Here is a 27,550-nt window from a genome sequence, read left to right as displayed (position 1 = left end):
AGACTCCTATGAAACCCTAAAGGACTGGTGGTTGTCCAAGAGACGAAACTCCATTCCCCTGCGAGACCCCAAGCCAGTCCGCCCAGGCCGGCCGTACCCAACTCTGGGGTCCTTCCCGTCCGGCAGTCACCTCGGCTCCCTCAGCTCCCTCAGGTCCGTCTCCTCCTGAGCTCAGCTCGGCGCTGGGCCGGCCGCCTCGGGCTCGCCGCCACGAGGTCGGCGCAAATACCTTTCCCTCCCCTGGGCCCCAGGCGCGGACACCTCCCTGCCTCCCTCCCTGCTGGCGGGGCCCTTTCCCGGCTGGGAAACAGCAGCCGCGGCCGCGGCGGCAGGAAGCGAAGCCCTTGTTGATGCTGTTCCTTGGCGCGTCTCCCCGCCCTCCGGCGGCCGCCCTAGCTCTTCCAGGCTTTGGGGCGCCCCCCTCCGCGCCTGCGCAGTGCCCCGCGGGGGGCGGGGCTCAGATTCCTGTCAGCGGCAGCGGCGGTGGCGGCGACCGTCAGTTTTCGCTGAGGAGAAGCACGAAACGGACCCGTTGGCTCTCCCCCCTCCCTTTCCCCGCCCTGAACCCCCCTCCTGGCTCGCCGGGAATTAGTCCCCGTGAAGTTTCCCCTCCGCCTCGCTGCCGTTTCCTCGGTCCTCGGCCCGGTGGAAGTCACTGCCCTCGAGGAGGAGGCAGCAGCAGCCGCCCTCGCCTCGCCGCCCCCGGTTCGGTGCCCGCAGTCCCGGAGAGGAGGTGCCGCCGCCACCGCCGCTCCCCCCCTCCCGCTGCCCTCGGGCCGGGCTGGGTCGAGCTGCGATGCCCTCGGACTTCATCTCATTGCTCAGCGCGGACCTAGACCTGGAATCGCCCAAGTCCCTTTACTCGCGAGGTGAGTCAGGCTGGGGGCTGGGGCGTGGGGGCGGGGAGGCCCGGCCCGGGGGAACCAGAGGGGTCCCCGTCGGGGGTGGGGGCAAGCCCGGGCCGGTCGGGCCTGTTTTGAGGGGGGTGGGGAGAGCTGATGGTGTCGGGTGATGGTGGAAGGGGCAGGGGAGGAGTGGCGGCCCCTCCCCCGCGGAGCCGCCGGCCGCACGGAGCCCAATTGCCGTCGGCCCCGGGTCTCTGCGGCACCAGTCGCCCTGAGAGTCCCTCGGCGTGTCCGGCCCCGCCACACTCCTCGAGCGGCTGGTCCCGGCCTCCCCCGCTCAGGGATCCCCCCTCCCCCAGACTGGGCCCCGTGCTGGGGCCGCTGCGATCCGTGCGCCGCGGCCCCCCTACCAGGGCCATCCTCCCCAGCAAAGTTGCCCCCAAACGGGCGGCTTGGCTCGGAGCCGGTTCTGGGTGCAGGGGCACCATTTTTCTCCCCCCTGCAGGTTGTTTGTGCGCCGTCGTTCTACCCCCCGCTCCCTCCGGCCTAGTCCACTCCCTCCCCTTGTTGGGACGGCCCCCCTCGACCAGGCGTTCTTCCTTTCCTCGTCATCTTATTGCTGGAATGGGCCCGAATTTTCTGTTTTTCTCTCTTTCCACCTCTGTGGCATTCTAATGACTTACATCTTCCTCTCTTTTTACAAAGATAGGGGTGCTCTCTCTGGATTAGTTTTATTCCTCTCCTGTCCCAGGGGTACCAGCTCAGGCACTGACGCTGTCCTTTGAGAATTTTCTCTTTCGTTGCCGTTCCAGGACTCCTTGCAGGGAGGGGGCATTGGATAGAGATTCCCGTTTTTAAACTCTTTTGGCCAAGGCCTAAAGGGGATTCCCGGGATCTACGATATGAACACTTGAGTTGATCTCTACCGGGTTTAAATTCCTATACTGGGCTCCACAAGAATGTGTTAGAACAGGTTCCCTGTGCAAGGGGCATCAAACCAGAACGCTCCCACTACACTCTTCACCACTTTTTAAACCCCTGGGAGGGGCAAAAGACGTAAATGGGTTATTAGCTATTCATTTCACCATATTAAAAGAAATTATGTGCCGTTGTGAACCTCCTTACTGAGAAATCCGGCGTTTCTTCAGTTTTGGTGTGATGTATCCATCCGCTGATTCTACCCCCTCCAGAAAGGGGGACCTCAGCTTCACATTAGTAAATGTTAATTGTTTAAGCGAAATCAGAGTGAGATGGTTTACTCTGGAAGGTACTGGACTTTACAGACTGACGATTGGGTTTGTACAGAGAGTCCTACTTAGTAACTGTAGCCATTGTCTGTTGCTCTGATGACTTTAGCCGGCAGTCACCATCCTGTGGGATGTTTTTCAGGCATCATACCTGGAGTAGTTGGAGATATTGTAGTTTTGAGTGTCAGAAGAAAAAGATGATTATCAAGAGATGATTCTTAGAAGAGGGCTAATGTGGTACAATTGGGTGCTAAAAATAGACAAGACATTAACACCATTTGTGCAGTAATCATCAGATAATTTTCCATGAAACAAACGCTTTATGAAAATCGAAGTTTACCATAGAGACCAGGGTAGAGGCAATTCCATCTTCTTTTGCAGAGTATAGTCACAGATATGGGCTTTAGCTCTTAAAAATACATGGCAGTTATGTAAGAGATTTATGCCACCCTTGCCTTTTTTTCTTTCTTAAGTCATTCAGCATAAAAAGTACTTAATGCTTTTTGTGTTTTTCAGATTCTCTGAAGTTACACCCATCACAGAATTTTCATAGAGCTGGACTATTGGAAGGTCAGCAAAGTGCCATTTTAAAGCATATTGTGTGAGTATGCAAAGGCTTTCTCTGAAATGGAGTTTAAATGAGAAAGTGTGAAACTTTGCAAACTCATACAATGTAGTTTTCTCCTAAAGAGCCTGATCCTTCTTTTAGAGCAGCTGAATGTTTCAGTGGATTTTGTTGCTGTGTTTGATGTGCTTGTTAGCTTATTGTATCTGCTTTGAGAAGCCTTGAACACCCCCCCCCCCCCCACAAAATCACTAAAAATTATGTGTTGGGTGTTCTACTTTGGAATTCCAGATCTTAATTCTATCTTCTTATACATAAACTGAATATGAAAAGGTTCAATCATTATGATCATAAGTATAACTAAAAGAGTGACACCAAACACATATTTTGTTTGAAAATTCAGAATTTAGAACTTTTATATGTTGAGCATTTCGAAACAGAATGTTAATTATTTATTACAAAACCATTGTATCGTTACTGTTGCATTATTTTTAAGGTTAAGGAAAGCCAAAGAAAGAGATGATTGGAATATGCTTAGAAAAAAAAGTTTGAGACAAATTCTGGAAATGTTAATAGAAGGTGTAGAATTTAAATAGCTGACAATTATTTTAGAAAACTTTACTTTGAAAAAAAAGAAACACTTTGTTGTTTTCAGCATTTTAAGGCCCAAAAAAAAGACTCTATTTGTGTTTCGTAGGGTTTCTAACATAATTTTTTAAAAAGCTTATTTATTTTTAGTAATCTCTACACCCAATGTGGGGCTCAAATTTAAGGGGCTCCCAGATCAAGAATCACATGCTTTTTGACTGAGCCAACCAGGAGCCCCTCTATTTTGTAGTTTTTGAAATTGTTTTCCATATCCTCTTTGAATTTTGTAATCCTGTAGTTGGACAGCAAGAATATTAATTTCCCCATTATAGAGGTGAGTAACCTGAGGCTGGAATTAAGAGACTTGGGGGAAAAGAGTCACACAATAGCAGACATAATGCTTTTTGTGTTTTAGCTGTAGTTCATTACCTAAACCCAAGCTGCCACTGTAAAATAAATATGTAACCGGTAACTTAAACATTTTGTGGTCCACTTTAAAAAGGCCATAAAGGGGCGCCTGGGTGTCTCAGTCAGTTATACATCTGCCTTCCATCTGCCTTTGGCTCCTATCATGATCCCAAGGTCCTGGGTTGGAGGCCTGTGTGGGACTCCCTGCTCAGTGGGGAGCCTGTTTCTCTCTCTCCCTCTGCCCCTCCCCTGTTCATGCTCTCTCTCTCTAATAAATAAATAAAATCTTTAAAAAAAAAAAAAGGCCATAAATGTTTAAGTTTTTTTGAGTTTAGATGTTTGCCTCCCATATGGTATAGTCTGATATAGTGGTGGGAAGAATGGATTTTGTAATTGAGGTTGAGTTTGAATAGCAATTTAGTTGCTAATAAACTCTGTGGCCTTGGGCAGGTTATTTCACCTCTCTAAACTTTAATATCTTTCTATAAAAATGTATGTAATCTCTTAAGTTTACAGAGGTAATGTGTATGAAAATGCCTAATATAGTGTCTGGCTTAATAAATGTTGAGTTTTCCCTTTAGTATCAGCTAACTTTTTTTACTATAATTTAGAGCATATAGAATGTTCTTTAATTATTAATTATATTTATACTTATCAGAAGCCCACTGATATATATTAGTATAAAAACAAATTACTTCTTATTTTTTTATTTTTTTATTTTATTTTATTTTATTTTTAAGATTTTTATTTATTTATTTGACAAAGAGATCACAGGCAGAGAGGCAGGCAGAGAGTGAGGGGGAGGCAGGCAGAGAGTGAGGGGGAAGCAGGCTCCCCGCCTAGCAGAGAGCCCGATGTGGGGCTTGATCCCAGGACCTTGAGATCATGACCCGAGCCAAAGGCAGAGGCTTAACCCACTGAGCCACCCAGGTGCCCCCCAATTACAACTTTTTAAAAATCAACTACAATTTGAGGCAAGACATTTTATGTGGTTTTTTTTTTTTTAAAGATTTTATTTATTTATTTGACAGAGAGAGAGAGAGATCACAAGTAGGCAGAGGCAGGCAGAGAGAGAGAGAGGGGAAGCAGGCTCCCTGCTGAGCAGAGAGCCCAATGTGGGGATCGGGGCTCGATCCCAGGACCCTGACATCATGACTGGAGCCCAAGGCAGAGACTTAACCCACTGAGCCACCCAGGTGCCCCTGTAAGTGTTTCTTACTGAAGCAGATTTCTGTTTTTTATTCATATTGTCCAGTTTGTGACCATGTTATAGATTCCTATTTGTCACAAACCCATCCGTTTTCTGGGCAACAGACCAGAGAGTATCATAATCATAGAGATTATCAGGCAGAAGCAAGACACGAAAAAAGGTGTTAATTATTCCAGCAAATATTTCTAACAAGTTGATGGAAATGCAGATAGCAATTTAATATGTATATTTATATGTATGTGCTTAAATACTTTTATTAAATTTTTATTTTGGTTGAGAAGATCCTCAGTTTTTTGAAGTGAGACCATCCTTTCACAGATTATCTATACATTGTAAAATGTATAAATATCAAGTATCCTTTTATGGCTTTGATACAGGGAACCATAAGAAAGTTGTTTGCTTATGTAATAAAAGTATTTATAATCTGTGCACCCTACTTCTATTTAGAATTTACAAAAGTAGAGAGAATAAAATAATGAGCCACCATATTCCTATCACCAAGCTTTTAACAATTATCAATGCATGTCTGATCTTATTTTTATCCTCCCATTTTCCTGAAGCTGTTTTATTTTAAGACAAATATCAGACATCATGTTACTTTATATATACATGCTTTTGTATTATAGTGATCTTTCTTTATTAATTTTTAAAATACCCTACTTTGTTCCAGGAAATACATATTCTGATTTATTTCAGTAAAGTCTCACCTCTCCCTGGCCTCTTTTTAAGTTAAAGCACAGCTGGAGGCTACTGCTTCTAATGTATAGTGTACCTTGTAATCTGTGTTAAAACTGTAGGTCATGCGTCAGACTTGAGTTCAAATTCTTATTTCAGCATTTGTGCTTGACCTTGGCTGAGTCATGTGATCTTTTTGTGCTTTAATTTTCTATCTTTAAATGGGGACAATCATAGTATCTTCATCATGGGCTGCTGTGAAGATTATTTGAGGCAAATTCATGCCTATAGCATTTAACCTAACACATAGTAAGTGCTCAATAAATGTTAGCTTAATTAAAAATTCTGAACAACCACTTACATGGCATTTACTGTATGCCAAAAACTTTATAAATATGAACTCACTGAATTCTCTTAACAACCATGAGATGGTTATTATTATCCCATTTTACAGGTGAGGGTGCTAAGGCATGGGGAGGTTTAGTAACTTACCCAGAGTCACACAGCTGGTAAGTTGTAGCCAAGATTTCCAACACAGGTAGTCTCACTGTAGTCTGTGCTCATTAACTATTGTATTGTATTGACTCCCTGTTATATAATAAGAAGTATTTTCTTTTTAAAGATTTTAGTTATTTATTTGACACAGGGACAGCGACCATGAGAGAGGGAACACAAGCAGGGGGAGTGGGAGAGGGAGAAGCAGGCTTTCGGCTGAGCAGAGAGCCCCATGTGGGGCTCCATCCCAGGACTCTGAGCATCATGACCTGAGCTGAAGGCAGACGCTTAACTGACTGAGCCATACAGGCGTCCCGAGAAGTATTTTCTAGTAATATGTGTGCATACTTTCTGTCAGTAGTCTAGATTTCCATTTAGTAGTAAACTCAACCCAGAGTAAGGGGAATTTGGTTACTATCATATATAATTTGTTAAATTTTTTGAAGGACATATTTTTTCCAAATGTAAGGTCTCTCTTTAGGAAACAAGGTTGGAAACCTTGCAGTTGAGTGTTACGGAGCTTTAAAAATAGATTCAAGGGGCTCCTGAGTGGCTCAGTCCATTGAGCATCTATCTGCCTTTGGCTCAGGTCATGATCTCAGGGTCCTGGGATAGAGCTCTGCATTGGGCTTCCTGCTTGGTGGGAGTCTACTTCTCCTTATCCTCCCCACTCATGCTCTCTCTCACTATCTCTGAAGAGATAAAAAAAAAAAATCTTTTTAAAAAAATAGATTCAAAAATTTGTTTACCATTCAGTTAAGTTTGCTTTTATCCTACATATCAATGCTGGTCCTTCCTGCTACTGTGTGTGTGTGTATTTTTTTTTTTTAAAGAATAGGAAGTTGACATAATTCAGTTTCACAATGTAATGATTCATTATTTGTATATATTGGGAAGTGACTACCACAGTAAGTCTAATTAACATCTATAGGAGTGCCTGGGTGGCTCAGAGGGTTAAGCCTCTGCCTTCAGCTCAGCTCATGGTCTCAGGGCTCTGGGATTGAGCACCCCATTGGGCTTTCTGCTTGGTGGGGAGCCCGTTTCCCCCTCTCTTTGCCTGTCTCTTTGCCTACTTGTGATCTCTCTCTCTGTCAGATAAATAAATAAAAAATATTAAAAATAAAATCTGTCACCGTATGTGGTTCTGCTACTACCTTTTTATTTAATGTGGTAATTGCCTAACAATGGGAAAAGGGTCCAGTTATTTAATGCAATAATACAAATAATGTTTCTGATGACACCGTAATTACATGGGAGACTCTTAATGAAATAAGTAAATAAAAGAGGTACTATTGCAATTATGTTAAAAGTAGATTACATAGAAAAAGTCCTGTACAAATATATATACTGTAAGATTTTACTTTCTGATTCTATTTTTGCATTTTCCCTGATACTTTTTTTTTTTTAAGATTATTTATTTATTTATTTATTTGGTAGACAAAGATCACAAGTAGGCAGAGAGGCAGACAGAGAGGCAGGCAGAGAGGGGGGTGGGGAGCAGGATCACCGATGAGCAGAGAGCCTGATGCGGGGCTCGATCCCAGGACCCTGGGATCATGACCTTAGCCAAAGGCAGAGGCTTTAACCCACTGAGCCACCCAGGAGCCCCTCATTTTCCCTGCTTTCTTTAAAGAAGTAAGTTTATGTATAGTGAACAAAAAATAAAATGGTTTACAGTTAGTGTGTTCAAATTCGAAGGCTAGGAATCTTTGGAGTGTCTAGAGAAAAAGTTGAGCTACAGAGAAAAATTGTCATTTCTTAACTTTCTGTATTGAAAAATACTGATTTTGGCATATATTATTTGCCATATAAAAAACTGAGATAAAAATTAAAGTAAATGAATATGAGTAAGAAGTCATTCTGGAAATACAGAGATGTAAGATATGATGGTAGAAAATCAGGTAAAACAGGAAAAATAACATAAGCAAGTTGGAAAAAAATAGAGTAATAAAAATAATAGATTAAAAAATTTTAAATGTTTTTAAAAGCAGGTGTTAAGAGATTATGTATGATGGACTAAATTAAATAACTGGCTAAATAAGAGCTAAATACCAATGTGAGGCAGTCTTAATATTAAGTATTTGAAACTGGAAGATTTATTTTTTTAAATTTTTTTTAAGCGTTTATTTGTTTGATTGACAGACAGAGATCACAAGTAGGCAGAGAGGCAGGCAAGGCCTGCGGTGGGGGAGCGGGGGAAGGGGGTGGGGAGAAGCAGGCCCCCTGCTGAGCAGAGAGCCCTACACGTGTCTCAATCCCAGGACCCTGGGATCATGACCTGAGCTGAAGGCAGAGGCTTTAACCCACTGAGCCACCCAGGTGCCCCTGAAAGGAGGATTTTTAAAAGAAAATATGGAATATTACAATGAGTTAGGGACAATAAACTACTTTTTTTTGTTACTGTTGTCACACCATTTAATATGGTACTATGCATAATTATACTTTATAATTCACAAAATGAAAATCCTAAAAATAGTAGCAGTGTTTTACTGACTTTGTGGAATATTTCAGGATTGCCATTAAGCCTGATTTATTTCTCTTCATAGAGCTGGTGTTAGTAAGGTAGTTAAGCCATTAATTCTCAAATGATGAAATATATGAAGGTATCTTAATGGAAAGGATTTTTTGAAAATATTTAGTATTAAAAGTAATCTGTTGGATTCTTTTCTTGTTTAGTATCTATTAATATCCATAGATCCTTACCCAGTAACTAAAAATGTCATTTTGGAAATGAAGTTCAAACATTGTAAGTCATCTATACCTAGTTCATCCTCACTTCTTGGTTCTGTCCATCTCTCTGATTTCCTCCTATTTGTTTTTGTGTCTCTTTCTAAACTCTGTTTTTGTTATTTTCATTCAGTACTAGAATTCTGTTGCTTATTACAGCAAGAGGATAATAATTCATATTTAATCAGATGGTTCTTGGCTTGCTCTTAACTCACTCTTGACACTACTGTAATTATTCCCAGAGTCCCCTAAAACTTGAAAGTGATTTTATAGAAAAATATTTCTTATTGCGGTTAATATTATATATAAAAAATAGCCACTTTATATTAGAAAAAATTGACTCAGATTGTACTGTCCATAGGAGCACCTGGGTGGCTCAGTTGGGTGGGTGGCTCAGTCAGGTAGTTGTCTACCTTCCGCTCAGGTCATGATCCTAGGGGCCTGGTAATGAGCCTTTAGCCTCAAGCCTCACTGTGGACACCCTGCTTAGCCAGGAGTCTGCTTCTCCCTCACCCTCTCTCTGAAATAAATAAAATCTTAAAAAAAAAAAAGATTATATAGTCCATAAAGAATAATAGGTGATTAGAAAAAATAAAAGATCAAAGTAATCTGAGGTGTCATTTGGACCTTATTGTATAGTGAGAGAAGATAGTCCTGTTAGCTCTAAGTTGTAAGACATTCTTCAGTAGAGACGTTGCTTATTCATTTATGTTATTGTTGTAAAGATTTTATTTCAAGTTACATAAAAGAGATGTGTCTTTTACTTTGCTGTTGTCTTAATGAAAATCAAGGTTAAAAAAACTAACAAAGTGCATATACACTAATTATAAACCTGTACTTGAGTGAAACGGTAGAAATTTTCTTTATGGTTTAACTACAGATAATGATTTTAGCTTCCAAGTGTAAATAAAACCTGGTGCTGTGATAAAGGATCTATATTTTTGATGATTTGAAACTAAAGATGTGCTACGTGGACATTTTCAGTTTACTTATTCTTAATAACTATTGAAAAATAATTTTTTTTCTCTTTTCTTAATACTTACTTGACAAATAGGTGATGATAATTAGTGCTGCCCAGCCATAAATGTTTATTCATTTTTTTTTCCCATTCAGAAATTAGTCTTTTAGTAAATTTGGTATTGGTATTGGTTGGTTTTTTTGTTTTTTGGGTTTTTTCTGGTGTCTTCTTTTGAAGATGAGGCAATAACAGAAAAAGTTTCTAGGAGTGACCTAAGTTGTTGATTACTCTTTTTTTTTTTTTTTAACTTGATTACTCTTATCTTAAAAAATTTAGCTTTAGTTTAGTGGGGTTTTTTGTTGTTGTTTTAGTTTTAGTTTTAAGACATCTACTTAAAATAACATTTGTAGGATATGATAAAAGAAACAGTGTTGGTAAAGAAAGATTAATAAATTCAGTGCTAGTAATTGGAAACATTTTTTGAGCAATTTATGTGTGCCAGAATTTTGCAGATATTTTTCACATTTAGTCCTCAGAAAAAATCCTCTTGAGATTGTGTCAGTATCTGTATTTCATAAATGAGCAAACTGAGGTACAGAGGGATTCGCTTATTTTCCCAAGGTTGCATAGTTAATCGGGGAGGCTGGAATTTGAAACTTCACTATTTTACCACAGAGTATTGAGCTTATCAACTGACTCTCTTTATTATAAACATTTGATAATTGGTATTTACACTTTGGCCCTACTAAAATTACACCACTGTTCATATGGTGTAAAAAGAGTGCTTTGTGTAGGATTCTTCAGCTAAACAGCTTCTATAAAGTAAGAAGTTCTATAAGCCACAGATAAAAATCAGTTAAGAATACGATGATGACCCTTTTGGGGAAATATATTAACACTGGAAATTAGCCAATCATTGCCTGACTTGGGTGAGTGTCTTTAAGATTGAACCACCTCCTTGTTGACAGATGGTGGTACTCAGAAGTGAAAAGTAGGGGAAGGCTAAGCAGACCATCACCAAAGGAGAATTACTTGAGAAATGGAGGATGCCATGGGACTCATGATTTCTTTGGCATTAGTTTTATGGAAGCCTGGAATCATTGCACCTTATTTCTGCTAATGTGTTTCAGAGCTTAGCTAAATTTGAAAGGAGATGAGCAACAGAGAATACAGTACTAATAGAGCTCTTGGAGTTAGTTCTTTTCATGCTGTGGTTGGTCATTGTTCATGAATTTCCTGAAAATTTTGTGTTAGGCATTAGAAAATATGGATTTTAATTCTAGTTTGGTTTTGAGACCCTGTGGAAAATCGTGCAAGCATTCCTTTTCTTCGGTAGAGACTTTAATAGCTGTTTTGCTTACCTAAGAGTTAAGAGGAAAAAACAACTGACACAATGTTAGAGGACGAAACTATAAAATATCTATATCAGTAGTGATACTCTGCATTGGGCCCTATTAATTTACTTAGGTTCTTTGCCCTGTCCCTCTTTCTAAAATCTTTTTCTACTCATGTCTCCATTTTCTCATGGTACTTTCTTCATTTGCTTGTTGGTTTTTGTGATTAGTTCTTGTATTCTTTCTCTCTCTCTCTTTTTTTTTAAATAATAAATCGTCTTTATATAGAAGCACAGAGATTTACCAATTTGGGGTGTTCCATGAATTTTTAACAGGTGTACACATGGGGCGCCTGGGTGGCTCAGTGGGTTAAGCCGCTGCCTTCGGCTCAGGTCATGATCTCAGGGTCCTGGGATTGAGCCCCGCATCGGGCTCTCTACTCAGCAGGAAGCCTGCTTCCCTTCCTCTCTCTCTGCCTGCCTCTCTGCCTACTTGTGATCTCTCTCTGTCAAATAAATTTTTAAAAATCTAAAAAAAAACCCCAAAAAACAAGTGTACACATTAGTGTAATCACCGTAGATGAGATACAGAACATTTCAGTCACCCTGATAGGTAGGTTACCTCTTGCTGTTTTGTAGTCAGTCCTGCCCACTCTAGCCCCTCAGGCAACTACTTGTCTGTTTTTCTTAAAATAGATCAGTTTTGTCTTTTTTAGAATTTCATATTAATGGATTTATACACTATATGCTCTTTTCTCTTCAACTTTTGTTTGTTCAACCACCGTAATGTTCTAAAATGGAAAACTATTTTTTTAAAGGACCTAAAAATAATGAAATTTTTTTATTCTGTTTTACATTACTGTATTCTATAACGTAGCCAAGTGTAATTTTTCTAGGGATAACTTTTCATGTTTATGTGCAAGTATAGGTTACTTAGTCATGATATTTTTATTTATTCACTCAAAATGAATTTGCAGGGGTACCTGGGTGGCTCAGTGGGTTAAAGCCTCCGCCTTCGGCTCAGGTCATGATCTCAGGGTCCTGGGATCGAGCCCCTCATCCCCACATTGGGCTCTCTGCTCAGGAGGGAGCCTGCTTCCTCTCTCTCTGCCTGCCTCTCTGCCTACTTGTGATCTCTGTCTGTCAAACAAATTTATAAAAAAAAAATCTTAAAAAAAAAAAAAAAGAATTTGCACATGGATCTTGGCCACATATGGTTTATAGCTCATTAGAAGAGATTGTATGTGAATAAACAATGTTTTAAAGGGTTTCGTAATACAATCTAGATTAGAAAGTGAAATTAATATGCTTGACTTTTTTTTTTTTTTTAAGATTTTTATTTATTTAATTTGACAGAGAGAGACACAGCGAGAGAGGGAACACAAGTACGGGAAGAGAGAGAGGGAGAAGCAGGCTTGCCACTGAGCAGGGAGTCTGATGTGGGGCTCGATCCCAGGATCCTGGAATCATGACCTGAGCCAAAGTCAGCCGCCTAACGACTGAGACACCCAGGCACCCAATATGCTTGACTTTTAACTTTTATTTGCTCATAGGAAAAATACTTCTGTGCAACTTACACCAGAGCATATAGTTTGCCCCATACCAGATAATTAAAAATCGAAGTTTAGAGCTTTAAAATTTCTTTGTAAAATAGTTTAAGTCTGGAAAGGGTTACATAGTTGAAGAATACGTAGTGGGTATGCAGTACTGTAGGTTAAGTGTAACGGTCAAAATCAAAATGAGCTTTCTGTCACATATAAAGTGAGTACTGTCTTGTGCTTAACTCTACTGTAAGTACTAATTTTGAATAAAATTCAAGTTTGCCCAGTAATCATTTTTACTATATACCATACTGCTAGTTTGGACCTTAGACATTCAAATACTTTTGTTGGGATGCCTGGGTGGCTCAGTTGGTTAAGGGGCTGCCTTCACCTCAGGTCATGATCCCAGAGTCCTGGGATCGAGTCCTGCATCCGGCTCCTTGCTTAGCAGGGAGTTTGCTTCTCTCTCTGCCTCTCCCTGCTTGTGCTCTCCCTCTCTCTGACAAATAAATAAATAAAAATCTTAAAAAAAAATAAAATACCTTTGTTAACAACATAATAGAACAATTAAATGTTTGTTGATGGGGCCTGGTTACACAACTTTAAGTATTTGTTTGAATTAAGTTTTCATTACAGTTGTTTAGGTAAGTCACTAAAATGCCTCGTGTTTAAAAGTGTGTAATAGCAATGAAGCATCCAAACGTAAGTTTAAGCTAACAAGTAGCTATTCTTCACAATAAAGGTGTAATTAGAAGTCTTTAAGATTTTGTAGTGTCTCTTTTTTCCAGTTTTTTTTTTTTTAAGATTTTATTTATTTATTTGACAGACAGAGATCACAAGTAGGCAGAGAAGCAGGCAAAGAGAGAGGAGGAAGCAGGTTCCCTGCTGAACAGAGAGCCCGATGAGGGGCTCGATCCCAGGACCCTGGGATCATGACCTGAGCCGAAGGCAGAGGCTTTAACCCACTGAGCCACCCAGGTGCCCCTTTTTTCCAGTTTCTAAGTAGCAACTTGCTTATTAGGTTTTCAGTCTGAAATGAAGATTTTACTTGAAAAAAATATTACTGTAAAATGGAATTAATAATAAGTTAATGTTAATAAGTTAAATATTTAATTTCTAAGTACCTAGGACTTTAGAAATTATAAATTAAATTTTTACTGGAGTAAATTTTTATAAAATTGTCTTGTGAACTCTAACTTTTTCTATATCCTTTTTACTATGTATTGTTAAACCATATTCTCTAGAATATTTGGCTAGAGTAAATGAATGTAAAATATAAACATATAGCTTGAATTTTATAATAATTTTTAAAGATTATATTTATTTATTTGAGAGAGAGTGAGGGAGAGCAAGCACGAGCAGGGGTAGGGCAGAGAGAGAGGAAGAAGCAGGCTCCCCACAGAGCAGGGAGCCCAATGTGGGGCTCAATCCCAGGACCCCAGAGATCATGACCTGAGCCAAAGGCAGTCACTCAACCGACTGAACCACCCAGGCACCCCTATAATTATTTTTGAAGAGCATTTCATTTTCTTAGTTTATTTTTACCTGAATAACAGATACGTTGGATAAAATGACTACTTAATTCCTTTAATAAGCTCCATTGTTGCTTTTTTGTTTTTAAATGGGGTAATGAAGTAGTTGAAGAACAGAATGTCACTAGTTAGCTAACTTACTGGTCTATTACAGTTAACACAAATGGTACATTTTTACTGTAAAATATAGTAAGTAAAAACTAAAAAATAACTTCCCTGAAAATGTTTTTCAGTGAACTTAGTAAGAATGGATAGAATCCATTACTAAAAATTCTGCACAGAAAAAAACTCAGTTCAAACTTAACTGAGAACAGATGAACAGAAGAGTTGGAAGTTGAATTTGAAGAAGTGCTTTCATAGGAATTAAAAATGGTACAGATAGGGACCTCTCTGGTGGCTTCAGGTAGTGTTATGATCCTAGGGTCCTGGGATTGAGTCCTGCATTGGGCTCCTTGCTTAGCAGGGAGCCTGCTTCTCCCTCTGCCTGCCGCTCCCTCTGCTTGTGCTCTCTCTGACAAATAACTAAAATTAAAAAAAGAAAAGGTAAAGATAATAAGTAGAAAAGTCAGAGTTCTATGTATTTATCAGGCTTATGAATAAAAACCCAGTTTCAGAACCATGCATTACTTAATAGCTGTGTGATTTTAGGCAAGTTACTTAACCTTTCTGTGACTCAGTTCTTCTATAAAGTGGTGATAATAGACTGTTAGATTTCTTATTGAAGACTAGATGAGTTAATATTTCTAAAGTACTTGAAATAGTATTTGGCACACAGTAAGCACTGTGTAAGTATTTGTAAAATAAACAAATATAATAAAAATTCATATCTAGAAATAAATTACTTGACAAACATATTTACCCATAATGTAGCAAAGAACCAGGAGTTTATTAGCATATGCTTCTGAGCACCCAAATCAGATGTTGCTAAATTTATATACTAAGATTTAGGCATTCATAGCACAATGTGGTACAGGATTTATCTTCCTAAAATATAAATCTAATCATATTGCTTGCTTTATAATCCTTTAATAAAGATGCAAGATTCACACACACACAAAAAAGGTGCAAAATTCTTGGGGCACCTGGGTGGCTCAGTGGGTTAAGCCTCTGCCTTCAGCTCAGGTCATGATCCCAAGGTCCTGGGATCAAGCCCCACATCGGGCTCTCTGCTTGGTGGAGAGCCTGCTTCCCCCTCTCTCTCTGCCTGCCTCTCTGCCTACTTGTGATCTCTCTCTCTCTCTCTGTCAAATAAATAAGTAAAATCTTTTTTTTTTTTAAAGATTTTATTTATTTATTTGACAGAGAGAGATCACAAGCAGGCAGAGAGGCAGGCAGAGAGAGGGGAGGAAGCAGGCTCCCTGCTGAGCAGAGAGCCCGATGCGGGGCTCGATCCCAGGACCCTGAGATCATGACCTGAGCTGAAGGCAGTGGCTTAACCCACTGAGCCACCCAGGCGCCCCCATAAGTAAAATCTTTAAAAAAAAAAAAAAAACATGCAAAATTCTTAAAGACCTGGCTCCTGATTATCTTTTTTTTTAATTGAGGTAATTAATATGTCATAAAGTTTTTCATTTTAACCATTTTAAAGTATGTAATTTGGTGGTTTTAGTGCATTCAAAATGTTATACAACTAGCACCAGTATATAATTCTGGAACATTTTCATTCCCTCCAAAAGAAACACTTTACTCATTTAGCAGTCACTTATCAGTTCTCCCTCCTCCAGCCCGTGGCAGCCCTCTCTACTTTTTGTGTTTGGATTTATCTATTCCTAGACATTTCGTATTAGAGGGATCATGTATAGTCTTTTGTGATTTCTTTTCTTTTTTTTTTTTTTTAAAGATTTTTTATTTATTTATTTGACAGAGAGAGAGAGCACAAGCAGGCAGAGAGGCAGGCAGAGAGAGAGGAGAAAGCAGGCTCCCTGCTGAGCAGAGAGCCCGATGCGGGGCTCGATCCCAGGACCCTGAGATCATGACCTGAGCCGAAGGCAGCGGCCCAACCCACTGAGCCACCCAGGCGCCCCAATCTTTTGTGATTTCTTTGTGTCACTTAGCATTATATTTTCAAGGTTCATCCATTTTATAGCATGTATCAGTAATTCATTCCTTTTTATGGAAGAATATTTTTGACTTTTCATTCATTAGTTCATGGGCACTTGGGTTGCTTTAGCTATTATGAACAGTGTTGCTATGAATATTTGTGTACAAGTTTTCCTGTGTGCAGATTTATTTTCTTTTGGGTATATACTCAGGAGTGGAATTGCTGGGTCATACTGTAACTCTATTTTTAACTTTTTCAGAAATTGCCAAACTGCTTTCCACAGTGGCTACATCATTTTATGTTTTCAGCAGCAGTGTATGAGGGTTCTGATTTCTTCATATCCTTGTCAACACTTGTTATGAGCTCTTTTTGATTAAAGATGTCATAGTGGGTATGAAGTCTCTTGTGGTTTTGATTTATATTTCTCTAATGACTAATAATTTTGAGCATCTTTTCATTTGTTTATTGTCTATTAGTATGTCTTCTTTGGAAAAAACGCCTACTTAAGACTTTTGCCCATTGTTAAGTTGAATTACTTGTCTTCTTATTGTTGAGTTGTAAGAGTTCTTTATATTTCTGTATACAAATCCTTTATCAGATAGGCGATTTACAGAAATTTTCTCCCTCTCTGTGGGTTGCCTTTTCACTTTTTTTTTTTTTTAAGATTTTATTTGAGAGAGAGAGAAAGAGAGGGGGGGTGTGTATGGGAGGGGGAGGGGCAAAGTAAGAGGGAGGAGCAGACTCCCCACTGAGCAGGGATTCCCTCCTCTATCCTAGGACCCCAAGATCACAACCTTAGTGGAAGGCAGATGCTTAACTAAGTGAGCCACCCAAGCATCCCTTCACTTTCTTGATAGTGTCTTTTGATGCGCAAAGATTTTAAATTTTGTTTAAGTCTGCAGTTTATCTGTTTTTGTTGTTGTTACTTATGGTTTGGGTCATATTTAAGAAACTGTTGCCTAACTTAGGGTTACAGAGATTTACACCTATATTTTCTTCTGAGAATGTTATAGTTTTGGTTCTTACATTTTGATTTTTGATCCATTTTGAGTTAATTTATTTCTGGAGTCTCAATTCTTTTCCATTCCTCTTTCTGTCTGTCCTTATGTCAGTACCATACTGTCTGGATTACTGTAACTTTGAAATATATTTTGAAATTGAGAAGGATGAGTCTTCCAATTTTGTTCTTCTTTTACAAGATTGTTTTGGTTATTCAAAGTCCCTTAAATTTCCGTTTAATTTTAAATCTTAAATGTATTTCTTTGAGAGAGAGAGCGGGAGCAGGGAAAAGGGGCAGAGAGAGAGGGAAAAGCAGACTTCCTGCTGAGCAGGGAACCAGAGGTAGGGCTCCATCCCAGGACCCTGAGATCACCACCTGAGCAGAAGGCAGATGCTTAACTGACTGAGCCACCCCGGCACCCCTCCATTTGAATTTTAAGAATAGCTTGTCAACTTCTGCAAAAAGTGAGCTGTGATTTTAATAGGGATTGCATTGAATCTATTTTGAGGAGTATTGTTTGTGGAGTATTGCCATCTTAATAATATTAAGCCTACCTCTCTATGAACATGGGATATCTTTCCTTTTATTTAGAGGTCCCTTCAGTTTCTTTCAACAGTGTTTTGTAGTTCTCAGGGTATAAGTTTTACATATCTTCTTAAACATTTATTTTTAAGTGTTTGGCTTGCTTTTTTTTTTTTTTTTAGATTTTATTTATTTATTTGACAGCGATCACAAGTAGGAAGAGAGGCAGGCAGAGAGCAGCGGGGTGCAGGCTCCCTGCTGAGCAAAGAGCCCGATGTGGGGCTCAATCCCAGGACCCTGAGATCATGATCTGAGCCGAAGGCAGAGGCTTAACCCTCTGAGCCACCCAGTCGCCCCAAGTGTTTTGCTTTTTAATCATTTTTACGTGTTAGTAATTTGGAAATGATTTGAGGAATCATCTCTTAAAACTTAGGAGAGCTTTAGTATTTATTGAAGTACTAGATTATGTATCTATTCAGAAAAAGAAACCCAAACTATGATGAAATAATTGACTGTAAAATATTAGTCAGTCATAGAATTAAAGCTGTAGTAAACCATAAACAACATAAAGTCCAGTTTTGTTTAAAAAGTTGTACTGGGTGGTAATTTTCTCAAGGGCAGCAATTATACTTTGAATTCTCAGAGCATCTGACACAAGTGCTTTATAATCTGAAAGGTACTTGATAAATATTGAGTGAATGAGTACTATATCCAGAAAAGAAGGAAGGAATGATATTGGACGTCTGAGAGGATTGTGTTCTAGTTATATACAGCCATGTAGAAAGTTTTAATTGGAATAACAATTACATTAAAATTACAACAGATAGAAAACTAGGCCTTTATAGACTTGTAGCTATTTAATCTGTAAAGACAAGAACTTAGATAATAAAGATGAAAATGGAGTTTTGTTCTCTAAATCTAAAATACTCAAGAAAGTTCTCGTGAAGCTTGAATAGGTTTAGGACAAAATGTATAACTATGTAATATTTATAATGGGTAGAAGTTTTCTTAGTGGACCTTTTACATGTTACAACTGAAAAAAAAAAAAAGAATCTAGAATGGTTAGTTAAATGAATAGATAATAGGTTGACCATCATGGATAATTGAGAAAGCTAGAGATGTGATCTTAATTTTATGGCAAGAAAATGTCTGGTGCCTTTATCAGAAAATATAAGAGAAAAATGTAATTTTTCCCAACATTACTTTTTTCTCTTAGTTTGGGAGGGTTATCTTATTTTGAAATTCTGTGCCCCATGGAACAGAGTAACCAGTTAATGTTGTAGAATTGGGAGTAGACCTTTTTACTCCACATCAGCTCTACATAACCTAGCTTTCTCACTTGTATTGGCATGGATTTCCTGGAATTTTTTTAAAAAGATTTTATTTATTTTAGGGGCACCTGGGTGGCTCAATGGCTTAAAGCCTCTGCCTTTGGCTCGGGTCATGATCCCCGGGTCCTGGGATCGGTCCTGGGATCGAGCCCACGCCCAGCGTCTTCAGGCTCTCTGCTCAGCAGGGAGCCTGCTTCTCTGCCTGCCTCTCTGCCTGCTTGTGATCTCTGTCAAATTAAAAAACAAAACAAAACAAAACTTTATTTAAAAAAAAAGATTTTATTTATTTTAGAGAGAGAGAAAGTTTGAGTGGGGAGGGGCAGGGAGGTGGGGAGAGGGAGAAGGAATCCGAAGCAGACTGCATTGAGCATGGAGCCCAACGTGGGGCTCCATCCCACAACCATGAGATCCTGACCTGAGCTGAAACCCAAGAGTCTCACACTCAACCAACTGAGCCACCCAGGTGCCCCAGTTTTCCTGGGAATTTAGTAGAGTGAAGTGGAATATGTATATGGGCATGTGTGAAATCACTTCTGTCAAACCCTGGTCCCCAGCAACTATTAAATTAATCTTATAATTTTTAACTGTTATATCTAGGAGTAAACTTCACTTTAAAAATAAATGTAAATGTAAGTGAATGAGAAGTAAGACTTAGTAATATTATTTATATATAGATTTTTTTTTTTAAAGATTTTGTTTGTTTATTTTACACAGAGAGACACGGAGAGAGGGAACACAAGCAGGAACGGGAGAAGCAGGCTTCTCTCTGAGCAGGGAGCCCAATGCAGGGCTTGATCCCAAGACCCTGGGATCATGACCTGAGCCGAAGGCAGAGGCTTAACAACTGAGCTACTCAGACATCCCTATAGACAGATTTTTAAAAAATATTATGTGGAAGGAAAGGAATGATAAATATTTCTAAATGTATCAGTGTTATTTATTTATTAAGGATTTTATGTATTTATTTGAGATAGAGAAAGCATGAGCAGGGGGAGCAGCAGAGGAAGAGGGAAAAGCAGGCTCCTCGTTGAAAAGGGAGTCCCATGTGAGGCTTGATCCCAGGACCCTGAGATCATGACCTGAGCCAAAGGCAGATGCTTAGCTGATTGAGCCACCCAGGTGCCCTTGTATAAATGTTTTAATATAAAAGCACTGATACAATAAAAATATAAACTATACCAATAAACACATGAAAAGATTTTCAGCTTTATTAGTCATTAGAGAAATGCAAATTTAAACCACAGTGAGATACTGCTACTTTATACCCACTAGGATGGCTATAATCAAAAAGATAGTAACAGGTGTGGCAAGGATGTGGACAAATCACCTCATATACTGCTGGTGGAAATGTAAAATGGTGCAGCCACTTTAGAAAATAATCTGGTAATTCCTCAAAAAATTAAACATAGAGTACCATATAATCCAGCATCTCACTTCTAGATATATTCCCAACAGAAATGAAAATATCTGTACACATAAAAACTTGTACACAAATGTCCATAGCAGCATTATTCTTAATAACCAAAATGTAGAAACAACCAAGATGTCCATCAACTGAACAATGGATGAATAAATAAAACATTATCCATTTAATGGAATAGTATTTGGCATAAAAAGGAATGTATTACTGATACATGCTGCAACATGGATGGATCTTTTAAAAAATATTTAATTAATTAATTTATTTGACACAGAGACAGACAGACAGAGAAAGCACACAAGCAGGGGGAGTGGCAGGCAGAGGGAGAAGGAGAAGCAGATTCCCTGCTGAGCAGGACCCTGGGATCATGACCTGAGCCAAAGGCAGACGCTTAACCAACAGAGCCATGTAGGTGAATCTTGAAAACATGTTAAGTGAAAGAAGCCAGTCACGAAATACCACATATTTTGGGATTCCATTTACAGAAAATGTACAGAAGGGGCGCCTAAGTAGTTCAGTGGGTTAAGCCTCTGCCTTCAGCTCAGGTCATGGTCCCAGGGTCCTGAGATTGAGCCCTGCATTGGGCTCTCTGCTCAGCAGGGAGCTGGCTTCCCCATCCCTCTCTCTGCCTGCCTCTCTGCCTACTTGTGATCTCTGTCTGTCAAATAAATAAAATCTTTTAAAAAAATGTACAGAATAGCCATATCTTCTGCACTCAGCAGAAAGGACAGATCTATAGGGACAGAAGATACATTAGTGGTTCTTAGGGGCGGGAGTTGAGAATAGGGGATGATAGTTAAAGGGTTTGGGGTTTCTTTTGGAAGGGTGATTAAACGTGTTATAAGATTGATTGTGGTGATGGTTGCACAATTTTGTGAATATACTAAAGTGTCCATCAACAGATGAATGGATAAATAAAGTATGGTGTTGTACAGATAATGGAATTTTATTTGCCCTTAAAAAGGAATGAAATTTTGATACATCTTACAGTCTGGATGCACTTCAAAAACATGTGAGATAAGTGAAATAAGCCAGATACAAAAGGGACAAATATTGTATTATTTCATGAAGTATCTAGAATAGAGACAGAAAGTATATGAATAGTGGTCACTAGGGACTATGGTGAGATGGCAGTGGTGAGTTACTATTTAATGGGTACAGAGTTTATATTTGAGATGATGAAAATTTCTGGAAATGGGTAGTGGTGATGATTGCCCAACATTGTGAGTGAACTTAATAGCATTGAATTGTACCCTTAAAAAAATGCACTGATGGGACGCCTGGGTGGCTCAGTTGGTTAAGCGGCTGCCTTCGGCTCGGGTCATGATCCCATCGTCCTGGGATCGAGTCCCACATCGGGCTCCTTGCTCGGCGGGGAGCCTGCTTCTCCCTCTGCCTCTGCCTACCACTCTGTCTGCCTGTGCTCATGCTCGCTCCCTCTCTCTCTCTAACAAATAAATAAATAAAATCTTAAAAAAAAAATGCACTGATAAGGGGCACCTGGGTGACTCAGTCAGTTAAACGTCCAATTCTTGATTTCAGCTCAGGTCATGATCTCAGTCATGGGATCAAGTCTCACACTGAGCTCCACACTCAGTGGAGAGTCCGCTTCTCTCCCTCTGGCTTTCCTTCTTACCCTCCCACCTGCTCACACTCACATGGGCTCTCTGTCTCTCTAAAATAAAAAAAAAAAATCTTTTGAAAAAAATGCCGTGGTAAATTTTATGTTATATTTATTTTACCACAAATATAGTAGAAAAAAGTAATTTTAGGAGCCTGAGATATAGTAACTTTTTTAGTGAAGTTACTGAAACAGAGGTGATGGTGTAGCGGCACGTGGAAAAAAGACTTTTTCCCATTTAACAGAGTGTATTTTTGTTGTCTAAATCATTTATGATTTTCTTCATTTTGTTTTCATAAAATGTGAATTTCTCTTGCTTTCTATATGGGACCCAAAGTCTTTAGCTTAAAATATGAATGGGATGACCTAGAACATCACTGATTGTGCTATATCTTGAATGATCAAAAACAAAATTTTGATGAGCCAGTCTAGACTACAGATGACTGTGAAAAATTCATGAAATAGACAAAATTGTTTAGATTGAAAAATTTTTACTATTAATATGCGTGGTTGATTCATTTTGTTGATTTCTGGAAAGCAAATGTTTATATTTAATAGTAGCAAGTAGATTGCAGTTTTCCAATAAATGTCACAGAATTGTGGCAGAAAGCCAGGAAGAAGAAAAGCTGCATTAGTGAAGTGAGACACATTTCTGTAGCTATGGAAACTATAAACCCTACTAAGTCTCAAAAAGGTATTCTCTTTGTATTTGTACTATTAATTAGACATTAGTAGAGGTTAATGAGGACCCTAGATAACTGCTAGGTTAAATATAGGTATAATTGTATTAATCAGAGACCTGGGTAAGAGGCATTGTTGGGTAGTTTAGTATTTATTTTGTGTGAAAATTGAAGTATTTAATTTCCTTTTCTTTAATTTGATTTATTTTTAGTCCTTAACTATGAAAATGCTTTCTATATTAAAATGTTTTCTTAGATTATTGGTATAGTTCAGGTTTTAGTTTGAGAATAAATGAGAGAATATGAACAGGATTAAATGTAGTAAATTAATCTTGACCAGTATTTGTGTTTACTGGTAAACAGGTATTAATAAGTACACAAGTAGATTTTATGAGTAAATAATGTTTTAGGTATAAATTAGGCACTCTGGTAATTCATAATAATTTTTGTAAAATGAATGGTGCTTTTACCAGTGAAAACTTAATTGATGGATATCCTGACTGACTTATAAGCTTAGTATTTCCCCCTAATTATAGAAACAAACTTACTCTGAAGAAAATTTTATAATCAGGGTTGGTTGCCTATACTCAGTTGGTAGAGTTATAATGGGTTGCTTGTGGTAGCAAGCTTCAGGAGGGATATGGTGTCAAATGCTAAAAATAGAAAGGTAAACTAGAACTGAAAGATAGCTACTGAGTAATTGTGTTCTCACCATACTTTTTTGCTTGTTTGTGTATAAATCCAAAAGTATGTTTTCCCTTAAATTTACATGAGTTTTGTTTTCTTATACATTTATACCAGGAAGTCTTTCTTCAGCTTGTTAGATCTTTGCAGAAACATCAACTGTCAACCTGCATGGAAGCCAATTGTATTTCGGAATATCCCAAATCAAACAGACTTAGAAGTGAAATTTAGCTGCTCTTTATTGAATGAGCAAAATGAAACAGAAAAAGTGAACTATGAGAAGTAAACTGTTTTGGAAAAATCATTTTAGACTGGACCCTAAATATTGCCCAGAAAAGAGAACCCGTCCATTTGGAAATGCCAAATTAGAGAGAAATTAGTAGAGAAAAAATATGAGGCCTTCTTCCACTAAGAACTATTTGAATATTCACCACTACCTAGTTCTTGAACAAAGATATACCAGAGCACTATATGGAAGGTCTTTCTCAGTGTGTTGGACCTCTCCTTTTCCTTTTTCCTTTTAAGTAAGACAGTGTTCATCTACTTGACTATTGATTGTATTTTGCAGAGATAATGGATTGTAGTATACATAGCTCTTTATAAAGGGACTGGATGGTGTGTCCTGTGAGAAAAATACCATATTAGTGATCCAAATGTGGATGTGCTTGTCTGTCCTAGTGGCACATCCACATTTGGATTGCTAAAATCCTTAAACATAGATAAAATTCAGGTGAGGAATTCAGAGGATAACATTTAATAAAAATAAGACTGAAAAGGGGGCTCCTGGGTGGCTTAGTTGAACATCTGACTCTTGGTTTCTGCTCATGTCATGATCTCATGAGTCTTGGGATTGAGCCCCATGGTGGGCTCTGCACTCAGCCCCAAGTCTCCTTGAAGATTCTGTACCTTGCCCCTCCCCACCACTCTCTTGAGTAGGTGCATGCTCTCTTGCAAATCTTCTTTTAAAAATATGTATGTATGTATGTATGTATTTTTAAACCTTTTTTTAAAAAATGAGATTACATTTTTTTTTAAAGACTTTATTTATTTGGCCAAGAGAGACAGTGAGATAGAATGAGCGGGGAAGAGAGAGAGAAACAGACTCCCACTGAGCGGGGACCCGGATTTGGGGCTCATCCCAGGACCCAAAGGCAGATGCTTAACCGACTGAGCCATCCAGGTGCCCCTCAAATAAATCTTTGAAAAAATAAGAGTTAAAGTTTTTATCAGTTAAAATAGCTAGGAATAGGGGGCACTGGGTGGCTCAGTGGGTTGAGCCTCTGCCTTTGGCTCAGGTCATGATCTCAGGGTCCTGGGATTGAGCCCTGCATTGGGCTTTCTGCTTAGCGGGGAACCTGCTTCCCCCCTCTCTTTCTGCCTGCCTCTGCCTACTTGTGATCTCTCTACCTGTCAAATAAATAAAATAAAATCTTTTAAAAAATACTTAGAATAGACAGTAAAAAGCAATATCCCTAATTTTGGTATTTAAGATTGAACAGAAATGCAGTCTGCAGAGTCTGTATCTCAGAAGATTCAGATCACTCCATTGAGTCTTTAGGGTAAGGCTCTTGAATTCTCCATTTCCAAGAATTAAAGAAGTCTCTCACTTTCTGTTTTTCTATCCCTATCTCTCTCTCTCAGCTGCACAGAGTTATTTTCCTTGATACTTTGTTTTGTTACTTTGTGTTCCCTGTATATTTTGTCTTCCACCATAGGTGATTCTTGGATACCCTAGGTAGGTATCTAAAAACCTTCTTTGGCTTTTGTAAATCTTCTTGGTACAGATTTTAATGAGTGCTAAGTGACAGGTGACTAGATACAACTATTCTGAATGAAACAATAAACTGACAAATCTTGTTTCAGGCAGTTAGGCTGTGGTATACAAAGGAAACAAAATGGTTTCCTAATAAGTTGAGGTTTTAGCATTTATTTAAAAAACTGTGTTAGGAAAAGTTCAGGATTTTTCAGGGAGAGGTGTTTCACAATACTGAACAGTGCTCTTTCTTCTTTGTATTGTTAAAATAAAACTCAGTCGAATTTCAGTTTGTAAATTGTGGAAGATTATAATAACAGTTACTTTGTCTCGGGTTAGAAAATTATAAGAAAAAAATAAATTAAGTTAAATGTTCTATAGTTTATGTTCTGTATCTTTTCCTGGCTTTTTTAATCCCTTACCCTGACAGGATAAGAAGGTTTGTCCCATATAATTGTTTTTTCAGTTTTTTTTTTTTTTTTAAGATTTTATTTATTTATTTGACAGAGAGAGATCACAAGTAGACAGAGAGGCAGGCAGAGAGAGAGAGAGAGAGAGAGAGAGGGAAGCAGGCTCCCTGCTGAGCAGAGAGCCCGATGCGGGGCTCGATCCCAGGACCCTGAGATCATGACCCGAGCCGAAGGCAGCGGCTTAACCCACTGAGCCACCCAGGCGCCCCTGTTTTTTCAGTTTTTTTTTAAACATACTTTTTATGTTTATGGCTGCCTTTGAGGTAAGGGTAAAAAGGCATTGAGTCTCTCGTTGTCTCAAAGTTGTGTTTTCTAACAGCTTACCTAAATAACTGCAGACTTTTGCCTTACTCAGTTGCTCCTTAAAAACAAGGGTCACACAGAAGTTATGTTGTGGGACCCTATTCTGTGCTTTACAGCAGGTCCAATTCCAAGATCTAATGTCCAACTTCATAGGAATGTTTAACATTTCACTTCATGGGGACAGTGTTCTTGTTTAACACCAATATCCTTATGATCTGGCCATATAGAATTTTAAGGCAATTTGGTAAAACTTCTCTTATATGTTTATTATATTCTCTCCCATGATAATAATAACTTGGAGAAGACAGTGGGTATAGTGGTTAAAGATGTGGGCCTTGGAGCAGGACTGCTGGGTTCAGATTCTGGTTATATTCACTAGGTGTGACAGCTTGGACAAGTTCATTAACTTCTCTGCCTCAATTTTCTTATCTGTAAAATGCTGTTGATAACACAGCTTTCATCATAGAGTTGCAAGAATTAAATGAGTTCATGTAAGTAAATGCTTAGAGTAGTGCCTAGCATAAGCTATGTAAGTTGCTGCAATAATAATAATAATATTATTATTATTATTATCGGAATACCCTTGCTACGTTATCTTTTTTTGAAAGGATAAAAACCATACTTTTATTATAAGGTCATTATTAGTGCCAAAGAAAAAAGTAGAAAATATCACATTTCGAATAAAGGAGAATAAACATCAGTTTTGGTCATTTTGGCATTCTTTGCGGCCATTTTCTTTTAGGTGGTTTCTTGATTTATCTGATTGTAGGAATAACAACAGTGCCAAAGTTTCTTTGGATTTGAAAACAAGAATTTGTGCCAGTGTAAGAGAAACTAATACTGCCAGCCATCTCTTCTTTATTAAGGATTGTACAATTTAGGATATCTGGCTTTTAAGGCTTAGTTTTCTTTTTCTGAGTGGATTAGATGAAGTGGAAAAGCTTTAGATAGTTGGTTCCAGACTGGCCGCCATGGAAAAATTATTTCCATTTGTATCTTATTTGCAGTTCTCTCTAGATTGAGTTACCTGTTTGGTAGTGGAAAAAAGTACAGAATTGATAGTCAGGAAACATATTTAAATATCGGTTTTACTTTTTGCTAGTTGCATTTCATTTCATCCTTTTATCCTTATTTCCTCTTTAACAGGGTTATTATGAAGTTTATATGAAATAAGGTTTTTCATTATGCTCATTCTTTTAAAAATTTGAATGTGAATCTCCAATTTGCTCAAGCTGTTTCGAGAAAAAATCAGATATATGTATTTGAAAGAAAGTTTTTAAGGACAAGTCATTAAATATTTTAAAAAATAATAATAAAATAAAATAGGATCATATTATGAATTTTATAACCTGTTTTTATCTTTTAGTATATTTTGAACACCATTCTAAGGTAATAAATGAAGTGTAGCATACTTTATTTTTTATTGCAAAACTTAAATAATATAAAAATATAGAGTAAAAATCACAAAAATTCACATCTCTCCTGGATAACCACTATTATATTTTTATACATACATATTTTTTACATAAGTGAGATTATTTTCATTTGGTTTTATACTACTTATAGCCTGCTTCCTTTACTCAACAATATATTTTCTATGG

At 38.4% G+C, this 27,550-nt stretch overlaps 1 protein-coding gene across 3 annotated transcripts in view; it reads left to right on the top strand.

Moving 5' to 3' along the window:
- The first annotated feature begins 452 nt into the window (after nt 1–452).
- NFAT5 (nuclear factor of activated T cells 5) overlaps nt 453–27,550 on the top strand; it is a 113,756-nt gene continuing 86,658 nt past the window's right edge. Inside the window, exons 1-2 of one of the 3 annotated variants that reach the window (XM_047709942.1) lie at nt 453–869; nt 2,609–2,662. In XM_047709942.1, coding sequence (XP_047565898.1) covers nt 797–869; nt 2,609–2,662 — 127 coding nt within the window. In that variant the 5' untranslated portion in view covers nt 453–796. Of the gene's footprint in view, nt 870–2,608; nt 2,694–27,550 lie in introns of those variants that run through there. The other 2 variants (XM_047709944.1, XM_047709945.1) reach the window with 2 other exon arrangements.

The sequence above is a fragment of the Lutra lutra genome, chromosome 17 (genome assembly GCF_902655055.1).
Source record: "Lutra lutra chromosome 17, mLutLut1.2, whole genome shotgun sequence".
Lineage (NCBI taxonomy): Eukaryota > Metazoa > Chordata > Mammalia > Carnivora > Mustelidae > Lutra > Lutra lutra.
This window is presented reverse-complemented; position numbering and strand designations above follow the sequence as displayed.